The sequence below is a fragment of the Scleropages formosus genome, chromosome 6 (assembly GCF_900964775.1).
Source record: "Scleropages formosus chromosome 6, fSclFor1.1, whole genome shotgun sequence".
Taxonomy (NCBI): Eukaryota; Metazoa; Chordata; class Actinopteri; order Osteoglossiformes; family Osteoglossidae; genus Scleropages; species Scleropages formosus.
Window position 1 is genome coordinate 20,094,410 of NC_041811.1, and position 12,543 is coordinate 20,106,952.

The 12,543-nt window shown below is 40.3% G+C and overlaps 1 protein-coding gene across 2 annotated transcripts in view; it reads left to right on the forward strand.

The window, feature by feature from the left end:
- Positions 1-408: 408 nt before the first annotated feature.
- antxr2a (ANTXR cell adhesion molecule 2a) overlaps positions 409-12,543 on the forward strand; it is a 33,341-nt gene continuing 21,206 nt past the window's right edge. Inside the window, exons 1-8 of one of the 2 annotated variants that reach the window (XM_018736810.1) lie at positions 409-743; positions 944-1,114; positions 3,637-3,708; positions 6,074-6,145; positions 6,442-6,523; positions 7,302-7,406; positions 7,540-7,608; positions 8,337-8,417. In XM_018736810.1, the coding sequence (XP_018592326.1) occupies positions 963-1,114; positions 3,637-3,708; positions 6,074-6,145; positions 6,442-6,523; positions 7,302-7,406; positions 7,540-7,608; positions 8,337-8,417 (633 nt within the window). In that variant the 5' untranslated portion in view covers positions 409-743; positions 944-962. Of the gene's footprint in view, positions 1,115-3,636; positions 3,709-6,073; positions 6,146-6,441; positions 6,524-7,301; positions 7,407-7,539; positions 7,609-8,336; positions 8,418-12,543 lie in introns of both variants that reach the window. The other variant, XM_018736809.1, reaches the window with a different exon arrangement.

Below are 12,543 nucleotides of genomic sequence, written 5' to 3' on the forward strand. Positions count from 1 at the left end.
TGTGCTCTTGAGTAGTCCTTCTTTGTAATAGCCAGGCTTTGCTTGAAGGCTGTTTTTTTTGTTTGTTCGTTCGTTCAAGAACTGTGTTTGGTCCAGTCCCATGCCATAGTGGTTAAATCAAAAAAATAAAAAAATAAATAAATAAATTAAAAAAATAACATCCTTTCACCCTGGAATGACATCATCTGCCATCTAGTAGTCTTGTAAGAACAGAACACTAAAGGTAGACAGGGAATTAAACAATTAAAATAATAATAAAACATGCTTTTTCAGATGAAGTATCTGGTTTGTGTCACCGTTTACTCCTTTCAGTCATTTTGTGGAAAGTGTCACTGGTAAGTTCAGGCTAAAGTTTTTCAATTTTTTTTTTCTTTTTTTACGTCACCGTAGAAAATATGTGATTTCTGTTTTGTTTACAGCCATTTCTTTTAAGCGAGGCCGTACTAGTGCCTTCATATTTCTGACACCCTGCTGCGAGTATAACGCAGCCCAGCAGCCCAGCAGCCCAACAGGCTCACATCTGCCTGCCGTCGGCTCGGATGCCGACAGGGGAGCGCTGCTCTCTTTAACTTCCGGGAAGAAGAGGACAGTACCGCGCCTACCTTCCTGCCCCCGCGCGAGCACGGCGAAACGCGTTGCTCGAGGATACAGCTGTTACAGGGACGCGTGAAGAAACGGGCTCCGGTGACGTCAGTGCCCCGATTGTCTTTCTTCATAAAGGAAGCCGAAAACTACACCTTCTGGTAACTAAATATATTGTGGCAAATTTTGAGATGCGCGCAAACCAGGGTCGCGCTGTTCGCGACGTGCGTTCCTCCGCGCTCTGCTGAATATTTTGGGTGTCTTCACCCCCCTCCTCCAAACTTTTTTTTTTTATAACCACCACCACATCTGCCTGTGTTACTTCGGCTTTCGGCTCGCGCTTGGTGGCTGCGACGCGCAGCTGGCGGGAAGCGTGCGTCATGAACGCGAAAAGAACGGCGGAGAAGAAGAAGGGTCTGACTCCGAGTTGTGCGAGCGCGTTCTTCGTGCTCCTAACGACACTGTGCGGCTTTTGTGGCGCCGAGGAGGCGTCTTGCAGCGGAGCGTTTGACCTCTACTTCGTGTTGGACAGGTAAGTGTGTCAACCACGCACGCGCCGGTGTCAGAGGGCAGCTTTCGCTTGCGCGGCTGCGCGACGAGGAGCGATCCGTGAGCGGAGCGACTTGAACAAGCACCGCAGGAACTTCGTACGTTTTAGTAGTGCATCACACGTTTTGCAGAACACGAAGACAATAGGCATTGTTACTGCCAGAACAAAAAAAAAATCTGCGATAAATTGAAGACAACTTTTCAAACACCGTTTCAAGTTCAGTCAAAAGAAGTGTCACTTTTCCCCGCGATCAGTTGAGAAATCACAGCTGACAGTTCTGTGTGAGAAAAATGCTGCAGCTGTTTGTGGGATTTCGAGGTGCAGAACACTTTACTGCGGTGTGTAAACATGTGTAAACATTGGGCTGATTTCCAACCCAGCATGGACAATAATTTTTTTTTATGTGTGAATCTTACTTTTCAACCTGTTGGACTCAACAATCCAGCAGTGACATTTCATCCAACTGAAAGAGCCCCAGGGAAACCAAACCGTGCAGTTTTGTGTGGAATATAGCCACTTTTCTTCTGAATCTTACCCTGTATTTATTATTTTTGTTTGGCTGCTTTGTTCTGTGTGCCAGGGTTCATATGTTAGTACTTATGTATTATTTGACCTTGGAGGAGAACACAAATTCTAACTCTCTATTTCGGCTCTTACCTTTAAGTGACTTACAGTGATACATAATCAGTTTCATGATGATTTATCTCTTTCTACAGAAAGGTATTCTTACTTGGACAGCTAGGGGCATAACGGTTAGTGTTACTGCCGTTGGATCCAGAGGTTGCAGGTTTGATTCCCCCCTCTGGCTGTAGTACCCTTGATCAAGGTACTTACCCTAAATTGCTTCAGTAAAATTACCCAGCTGTATATAATTGTAAGTACCTTAACATTGTAATTCACTTTGAATAAACATAAAGAAGTTGTAAGGCAACAGCACTAAGCACAAAACCACTTGCTGCTACTTTTCAACTTAATCTCTCCTAATTGAAACAGGTAGTACATTGTTACCCAGTTGTTAACATGATTCATTTACAGTGCAGCACATAGTTTAGTTGTTAAAGATGGAATTGTGACTTACATCCTGTTGGTTCCAGTCCCAGTTGGTGCTGTAGTATCTTCAGGTTAAGGTCATTTCCATTACGAAACTACTGACACACCCCACTGTACAAATGTGCTACATTGTTTTGGATAAAAGTATGAGCTTAAAAAAAAAAAAAAATTCATATGTTCCTACCAAATGCTAAAAACAAATGAAGCATTGTGGGCAATTGAAGTTAATAGATGAGCTCTACAAGTGTGAAGCTTTCAATGGCTTTATGCACTTTGAATGCACCAAATACAAGTCACCTGGAGAGCATGCACCATATATGACATACTCTGTGAGCTTTTGACCTCTTCATCCTAACAAAAGGTTTTGATAAGACAAGGAGGGAGACACTGGGAGCAGGGGAAAAGAAATATTGACAGTTTGACTCTCCTTTATGTTCTCTTTATGTAGATTGAGCCATAATTATTTAATTGAATTAAGCCTGCAGAATAGTCATTGTGTGAAGGTCAAACTGTACACACACACTTCAGCCAAACTATAACTAATGAAGCTTTGAGGGTGGGAAACATAGTGTTGGCCCTGACTTTGCTGACTCTAGTGTTTTGTCTCTTGATATTTACTCTTGGTCTCAATAATTATAAAATAAAATGGTTCTATTTTTTATAGCTGCAAAGCTTCTGTTTGCAGTCATTGTAATAACTAATATTCACATTGAATATTGTTCAATGATTTTGTAATCTCAGTTGTGCTTTCAGGGCTTCTTTTATCTTCCTCTTCAAGGCTTCTGGTGTTTTTATTAGTGTTGCCATATGTCCATATTGACAGTAGTCCATATAGTGCATAATCCAGTTTGCATCAAACACACTTTAATGTTTATTATTAGCTAGGCCACAAAGAATTTATTAGACATTTAATAGCGGTGTGTTACAAATGTCTAAAAACAAATGATAATGTGTGTTCCAGTTTTCTTGCTTTGAGTGCTTTGATCTAGTCATGTTTCAGTCATTTAAATACAGTCCTTCAGGGTTGAGTCCAGGAATCTACTACCTTCATTCATTTAGTTGACGTTTTTCTCCAAAGCACCTTAAAGTGTTAAGTCTGATACCTACAATTATATGCCTATTTGTACAGCTGGGTACTTACTGGTGCTTTTTAGGGTAAATGCCTTGCTCAAGAGTACTAAAGCCAGAGGTGAGATTGGAATCTGTGACATTTGGGTCCAAAGGTAGTAGCTCTAACCTCTATGCTACCTGACACATGCCTGGAGGTCTTGAGGGCCTGCTGGACCTTGAGGGTTACATCTATTATAAATCAGGAAGTTAGGCAACATGCCTCAACCATAATAGTGATGTAGTAATGGGTGTACCCATGAGCAAATAGTGAGTATACTGTTTCACCTGTTTACAGCATCCAAGGTAGTCATTGTATGATTAAGGTTTTTTTTTACCCCTCCCAGGTCAGGAAGTGTGGCAAACAACTGGCATGAGATCTATGGATTTGTGGAGCAACTTACTTCCCGATTTGTGAGGTAAATATCCCTTTACTTAAAAAACCAAAATACTCATAAAAAAACCAAGCTGGAGAAATACTGCTTGAATGTATCAGAAGGGAAATACAAAAGTTGATACATATATACAATAGGAAAAATTAAGAAAAATAGAGTTTTGTTTTAAAAAGCAGCTTTCTAAGGGTTTCAGTTTTTTTCTGGATCTTAAGTTTGGAAGCATGTCTGTAAAAATAATTCCACATAAAGCAGATTTTAAAAACACCAGAATTTGTCTTCTTTATGCTGCTCTGGACCTTTCCGTGAGTGTATGAGGGACAGAGAAGTGGAGTTAACACATTCTTTTGAAAGATGGCATCGCTGCTAAAAAGTCATCTGTTTTGATCTTTGCGATCAATATTAACTTATGCAGTGTTACCTCAGTTTGTGGGAATCACTGATGATGACGGCCAGTCCAAAATATAAGATTTTTTTTGCAGTTGAAATTAGCCAAAGGACCAGGTGGGAGTGGGTGGCAGAGGATTAGACTTCTGGACTGTGAGGATGGCCATTTGGACTGATGGTTCCAATACCACCACATAATGTAGCCGCTGCTGATGGACAAGTAATGTTAGCAACAGATTTGCAAAGCCAAACACTGAATAATCAAGCCCTTAGCTCAGTTTTCTGAGTTTTAATTTTGAGCGGTCTGACTGTGGCACTATTGTTAATGGGTCCTTTCGATGGGGGTGCTCTTGGGTTCTGTGTCTGTCACTGTCCCATTAGACTTTTTACTGTTTAGCTTTATAGTTCTGCTGATTTGTGATTTTAACATGTGCACAAGTTGTGCAAAAGTTTACAACTTACTAAAGTAAAGAATGTGGGGCGGCGCGGTGGCACAGCGAGTAGCGCTGCTGTCTTACAGTGCTTGGGTGGTGTGAGAAGACATGGGTTTGACCCCTGCTCAGTCTGTGTGGAGTTTCTATGTTCTCCCTGTGTCTGTGTGGATTTTCTCTGGGTGCCCTGGTTTCCTCCCACAGTCAAAAGACATGCTGTTCAGGTTCACCCATAGCATGTGAGTGGCAGAGAGTGTGTGTTCCACTGATGTATGGATGATTGACCATTGTAAGTAGTGTAAGTCACCTTGGTGAATAAGGTGTGTGGGCTGATACCACCTAATAGAGTTCGTTGGAAGTTGCTTTAGAGAAAAGTGTCTGCTAAATAAATAAATGTAAAGATCAGCATAAAAAAAGGTCTCAAAATGGTCAGCATTGCCAGACCCGATAGAATTCATGTATACCGATACCCTGAGCAGTAAATCAGATTTACCACTTTGATTTCTTGTTGAAGCTTACTGTTATTTTCTCTACTTTAAAACCTGAATTTGAAATATCAAAGTGCTAATATTGTGGGCGAAGACAGAGAAGGTGCCATGTGTCTCGTGGGTGATGATAAATGGCACTTCTGTGATATGAAGATAAACAGCCTCTTATGTTCAAATGCAGAATGCTTGGGGTCAGTCTTACAAAGACATTGTAGCCTGTTGCATTTGGTATGTGAAATGGTTATGGTGAAAATTAACATAAAACAAAATTAATGGTATGCTCACACTGTCACTGCCAAATATAATAATCAGTGTGGACAGGATAAGTAGGTGTATGTAACCCCCTCGTTTATACTGAATAAACTGGGTATCTAAAGTGAATAGAAGTTGTGTCTTAGGGTGCTCTGGGATCCTATCACCGAGTCACGTTTTTGAGCAAAACTGAATCTTCTAGTCGATCACGTTAGAAATGTAGTTCCAGTCTTCGTTGCAAGAAGACCTCAGCAGCACAGAGAACACCTACCTCCTGCCACAATGTATTGCACAGTTTCCTTTAAAGCAACAACAAGTGGATGTGCTTTTTTCACCGTATTTTTTGATGAAGTTCATCTTGAGGTTTCTGTGACATGGTAGGTGCGCAGCTCTCAAGGAAACGGATAGACCTTTGAATCATGTTGTGAAAAGTTGCTTCCTGCCTGTTTCTCAGTTACCAGTTACACCAGAGGAGGGTTGCTTTGTCGTTATTACGTTGCATAGCTTTAATATGTTCATCATTTCTTATTGGTGCATTGGATAAAAAAAAATGCAGTAGTGCAGCTATCAAAAAATGTGGTTTAGCACACTCAGCTTTTATGGTTGATAATCTAAGGAAGCTAAGCAGTTGCTTTTGTTTAATATACTTTTAATAAACTAGCATAACACATACTCCTCAGTTGGAGTGCAGCACTGGGTTGTTTCCTAATGTTTGAACGTGCAACCTCTAGGCTACATAACCACTATGTGCTGCGTGTTGCATACCTTGACCTACTATATCTCCGCAAGGTGTTTTGTTCTTGGTTCCTAAGTCCTGTGAATGTGTTGTTTCAGCCCCCAGATGAGGGTATCCTTCATTGTTTTCTCATCAAGGGCTGAAGTGATGTTACCCCTTACTGGAAACAGGTATGTGGTGGATTTTCATCTTAAAGTCTTGTGTAATATAATGCCCCTCCCCCAATAACACGGAAGGGATGGGCATCAGCAATACATTTATAACTCCTGGAATGCTTTGACCCGCTGGCAAGTTGACATTTTACAATAAATGAAAACAATAGAATTAGTGGATGTCTGACATTTGCAAAATTAGCATTGACTAGTGCTGTAGGCTCTGTCAACATCTGTAGAACCTGGTCATTTTCAGCATTAATTGGTTGCTAAACATTAATTACGTGCGTGCTCTGTGTTTTGTTTTGGTTTAGGTATGAAATAGAACAAGGTTTAAATCGACTACATGCTGTCAAACCAGCGGGTGAAACCTATATGCATGAAGGGTTTAAAAAGGTAGGCCACCAACTGTAGTAGATATGTTGGCTTGATATTTAATATGAAACTTACAGCAGAGTGCTGTCTTTGTTTACATCAAGGAATATAGTTGGTTATTGGTATTCTAAAAGTGTGAACTGTATAAATCCCTCATTTGATTACCTTACTACAAATACAGTAATTGTATGTACAACTATTGAAATACTGGATTTAATTTTCTTGCCACATGTGCATGTTTAATGAAATATGACAGTTAAATTCCCTTTGAAAATATGAGCAGAGTGAGCACTTTTTTCCTTTAATTTTTTCAAAAGGTTTATCCTTCTTAAACATTTATGTTAGTAGAGTCTTGTGTTCTATAATAACCACACACTCCGTATAAGTATTCCAGCAATCCACCTTTGTTGCATTATAGTTTTTTTCCTTCTTGTTCTTGTTGGTTGCCCAGCTTAAACTCGAAAGCTGTTATCATTGTTTGGTTCCAGCAGTTCACTTGGCATGTACATTCAGGAAATAAATTCTCATTGATCTAAATCAGACTTCCTGTCAAGCTGGAGTTTCTCTTTTTGCCTCCCAGCAGAACCTCTGAAGAGCAGTTTTAGTTTAAGGCTACGGTTGATCAGATGAAATTTAATTAGTAACAGCACACTTGCATTCTGCATTTGCAGTGTTTGAACAAATGTGTATGTAGCATTTTGCAAGTTAGTGAAACATTAGTAAATATGTTATGAAATCTTACAATAAACTTGTTCTATAGTATGACTTCTGAAATGGTTCTCAATGCATTTTTGCACAGGCATCCGAACAGATGAAGGCACAAGCCAAAAAGTCATCCAGCATCATAATTGCCTTGACAGATGGAAAGCTGCAGGGCTACCTGTACCAACTGACAGTGGAACAGGTGAGTGTCACATGCACCTTTATTTGTACAGTTAAATGGCACTTCGTTATTACGTGATGAGATGAATGATGGGTAATAACTGAATTTTTTAATCTGATTTTTTTTTTTTTTTTTTTTCTTTTGCTTATTCCAGGCAAACATCGCAAGGGAGTACGGGGCAAGGGTTTATTGTGTCGGTGTGCAAGACTTTGATGAGGACCAGGTAGGGTGCTGACTGAATGGCCCTCTCCCTTTTCAGTTCCTTTTTGTAGTCCCATTGAAAGGAATTCAGGAAGCTTAAATTACCCATGTTAGACAAGGATGGGAAGAGAAGGGAAATGTAAAGGAAGCAGCATGTGAGGCAAAGCTGCATGTGAAGGCCAAAACACATAATGTAATTTGGCAGAATCACAGTTCGTTATTTCAGCTGAATTTGTAACATTGTGTTTTTAAATGAAGTCCTCACTGCTATTTTACTATTTTTATTTATTTAATACAATTTTAAAATTGTCCTCAAATTTTTCACTTTTACTCCAGGCACCTGACTTAAAATAAGTACTGTAACACTGCACTGTTAAAGTAAATGGCATAATGCTCCCCTTTGTTTATGTTCTGAAGTGTTTATTGCATGATACATTGTAATGGCATAGTGGGATAGTCACTCTTCTATCTTAACCACTAGGCTGCTATGTTGTAATTGTCAAATCTCTATGTAGTCTTTGTTTTCTATATACTCTGTAGTGTTTTGTGGTATGCTCTCCATCCTGGTTGCAGTCATTTCCTACCAGTTAAGTCCAGGCTTAACTAATAGGAAATTGCTGTCAAAATTACAGGAAAGTGGAGCAGTCAAACTGATGATTTTTTTTTTTTTTTTTTAAAAGTTAATTCAGCATTCCAACAGTTATTTTACTGCATTGACAGTGAAATTTATGTGCATTGTTTTGCTTGCAGCTTGCAGATGTGGCTGACTCAAAAGATCAAGTATTCCCCGTGATAGGAGGGTTTCAAGCTCTAAAAGGCATTGTAAATTCGGTAAGGTTTCTGTAATGTATTTGTCTTTTTCACAGATTTAACTGTTCAGCCATGGTAGAGACTAAATCTGTTTTTGTGATTCCTTTTGTGCTGTTGTACACCATGTTCTACAATAGCTGGACTGATTAAGCCAGAGGAATTCCCCCAATCAGTAATTTCACTGGAAAAAAGAGGAGAAAAAAGCTTGAATCGATGTGAATGTTTTCAATGTTAGAACAGCTGTACTATTACATGGGCTGCAGATCTCAATGAATTCTGGAACAGAAGACATCAGTAGATTTTGAGGATCTCTTACTGCTTCAGACCTCACCCTTCCCCTTGAGGGTTTCCCAAGTGAGCCAAGACAGAAATATCTCAGAAGTCATCTCATAGTTGTGGATCATCAGCGTAGCATTTACACAGCCAGTGGAGTTACCAGCAGCTTGTTTGAACTCTATTTTTATTAATCTCAGTCCTTCAGTTCTTCCTATTTTTGCACAGAGGGTTGCAGTGCAGTCTGATTTACTAAGGAAAGACAAACTGCAGTACCACTAGTATAGTGCTAGTTTTAATTCTTAGAAAACATGCTGTCTGTGGCAAAAGATGCAAGACACCAGTTAATTACCTTTAAATAATTTAAAATGCAAAAAATTTCCAAAAGTTGAATACAAAAAAAACTAATTTTTGATCTGATTAAAAAATTGCAAAAAATACTAAATGTTGTATAAATATACTATTTTAAGAAGTATATTGAGGTTTTATATGTAACCTACAAGGATTATGTAAATGTACTAAAGGTATCACTTTCTCCAGTGCTAGTTACAGAAATGATAAGGGGAGAATTCAATTTGCTTTTATGGTTTTATGCTAATCAGAGCCTAATTTCATTTGTGTATTTGCAGGTCTTTTAGGCAAATATGCCGAGGCACTGTGTACATTTTGAAACATCAGTGCCTTGTACATAATGACTGATGTGGTAAATCTCTCGTTCCATCAGAGCTGTTTTACTCTGACGTAAGCCACGAAGCATGCACTACAAGAGCGTAAAAGGTGATTTAAAAACACATTTCTGGTACATGAAGAAACTGGTTATTTTGGTAGTGTTTTATAGCAAGTTTACTCAGATATTCAGACAGAACATTAATTTACTAGATACAGGAGGAAACTATTAGCCTGTAGGCCAGCTGGACACAATTGCTTAATTGTGCCACAGGAACATTTTGTGAAGTATTTCCTACTTCCTTTGTGTTTCGAGATAGTCGGGGGGTGGCTATATTCAATCAAATTTATGATATGGGTTAACTCTGGATGACCCTTCAGAGCTGTGTTATTGAGCTCTCTCTGAACACAACAGGGACAGGGGATCAAGGTCTGAAGTCATCATGTTTATATACAAGTTGCCAGAGCAGCCAGTTTTTTAAGGAACAGTTGCCAGTTTTTGAGGCCATACTTTCCATTTGCCAAACATTTCCCCGACAGTACCATTTTGTGCATGTTAATGGTTTTGGATTTGCTTGGTACTGAAAGAATGAAAACGAATGAATTTGAATGAATAGGGACCGTGCAAATCCTTTTTGCATTCCTCTGTTTGAAGGCCATTCCACTGTCAAGTACTTGGCCTGGCAGGATAACAATGAAGTCACTGCTGGCCTCGAATGTCGGCCGTCAGCTTCTCGAGAGGAATGGGGATATGTTTTTGGGAGTTGGTTGTTTGAGATAAATGGAGACTATTTATGAGGAGATAGTTGGTGGAGGGGGATGCGGTGGCGCAGCGGGTTTGGCCGGGTCCTGTTCTCTGGCAGGTCTGGGGTTCAAATCCTGCTTCGGGTGCCTTGTGACGGACTGGCATCCTGTCCTGGGTGTGTTCCCTCCCGCTCCAGCCCTACACCCTGCGTTGCCAGGCTGGGCTCCGGGTCGCTGCGACCCCGCTTGGGACAAGCGGCCTCAGCCTCTGTGTGTGTGTGTGTGTGTGTGTGTGTGTGTGTGTGTGTGTGTGTGTGTGTGTGTGGCTGGTGGAAAGAAATTGGAAATACAGTATTTACTTGGAGTTTGTTGGTGAAGAAGTGGGGCTCTTCACCTGGAGATGGTTGGGCAAGAGGAAATATTTCCAGGGAATTTGTTCTTTGGAGTTTAGGGGTGTTTTCCTGAGCTTGGCAAGAGTGGACATCCTTACATGTTACATCTTTGTTTTTTGGCAACAAATTCATTCATAGAACAACACTTTATAACAAGTCAGTTTCCTTTCGTTACTTACTTTTGTTATACTGTGTAGCTGTGTACCTGCGCTTTTCAGCCATTTTTTGTATTTATGTACTGTACACTTAACACTCACAAACAAAATATACATCATTTGATACTGAAATGTTTACCTTTAGCACATTGAAACGAAATGGTGCTGACTCACTCATGTTAACTGCTTCTCCTCCACCTGAGCAATGTATCTTTGGACTGTGGGATGAAACCCAAGCGGACACGAGGAGAACGAGAACTCCGCTTGGCGTGAGCTGGATTTGAAGCTACACCCAAACAACTCGGTGCATATGAGTAGCCAATATATGTACCTGATAGTCTGCAAGGGTACCAGTTTCATTACATTAAAATACAAAATATTAATAATGTTTTGAACGTGTATTATGTGCTGGGTTTAAATAAATGTTGGCGGTCATTGTGTTTGAAACGGCACTGACTAGCATTGCTCAGTGTCATCTAGGAAACCGACCAGTTGTTTCTCTGCTTTAATGACCTTGAGTGCTCTCTGCAGTCTTGGGACATGTTGCAGTGTAGATCTGTATAAACGTTATCGTGAGAGAAAGTGTCTTGGATGCTGTTCTTTGAAAAGAGCCAGAGGGCTACTTCAGCCGTGAAAGCTGTTTGTCACAAAAGTCCAACAGCTGTTAAGGGTAAGCCTGCACTGTGCATATAAGTGCCACATCATAATAGCAGTGTTTGTAGGTGTTAAAAGCATCACTCTTTAAAATAGTGGCACTTACCGGATGTTTAATGAAGGCGCATATCTCTTTGGCATGTGCAGTGATGGGGTCGTGCACCTCACTGGCTATCCTCTTTTTTTTGTCTGCTAATCTGGACACATTAATGACATGCTGAGTTTGTGGAGCCAAAAGAGAAAACAGCCTGCTGTAGCATTTCTATATTCTTCACAAAGCTTTCTGGACATACACTCTCTGTGTTTTGCTTTGGCTGAAAAGAACATCCATGTGGGGCATTACAAAGTGAAATGAATCCAGAAAAAATGGAGCTGTTCATCCTCCGGCAGCCTGAGGATGCTCCTTGTTTTTCAGACAGTAGTGGGATCTAAAATATTGGACTGTTGCATTTTTTGGAAACATTAAATTAGGTCTTTCACTGCTCTTCTGCAGAAGTTCCATCTGGTGTGAGAGAGTCTTCAGAGTATTTCTGCCACAATTTTGTCTAGCACACTAGTTGTCATTGCTAATTTAGGGGGAGAAAAGCTGAGATTTGAAAAGAAAACACAGGCGACTGGTGTGTACAATACTACATTCTGTATGATCAAATTAATTTGTTGAGCACACAACTGAACATAATAGCCATTACGATGGAATTTCTGAATTTTTCTCTGTACAACACCAGTTGCGCCTTGCCCGGCACTTGTGCCATTAAAAGTGAGCAATCAACTAATTTCTCTGAGTTTGGGTGGGAAACATGGCATTAAGTTGTTTTAAGATGGGTCTGCCAATGGCATCTACACTGGCATTGGTAAGAGATCTAAATCCAAAAAATATATGGTATTTGTTTATTAGTGCCGTAAAACACATACACATACACACTGCCTGAAACCGCTTGTTCCAAGTGGAGCCTATCCCAGCAACTTAGGGTGCAGGGCTAGAAGGGGAGGAGACACACCCAGGATGGGATGCCAGTCCGTTGCAAGGCACCCCAAGCAGGACTTGAACCCCAGACCCACCACAGAGAGCAGGCAAAGGCCAACCCCCCCCCCCCCGTGCCATGGAACACAAGCACTATTTTACATCATCTCAATAAATTCATAGTTTCATTAACCTTTGCTATGAGCTCTTTAACACACTGAGCAAAGAGTCCAGCAGTTTATGAATCTGTCTAGTGGTACCACAGAATTAACCCATCCCCAAGAAATTCCAGCTCAAATGTG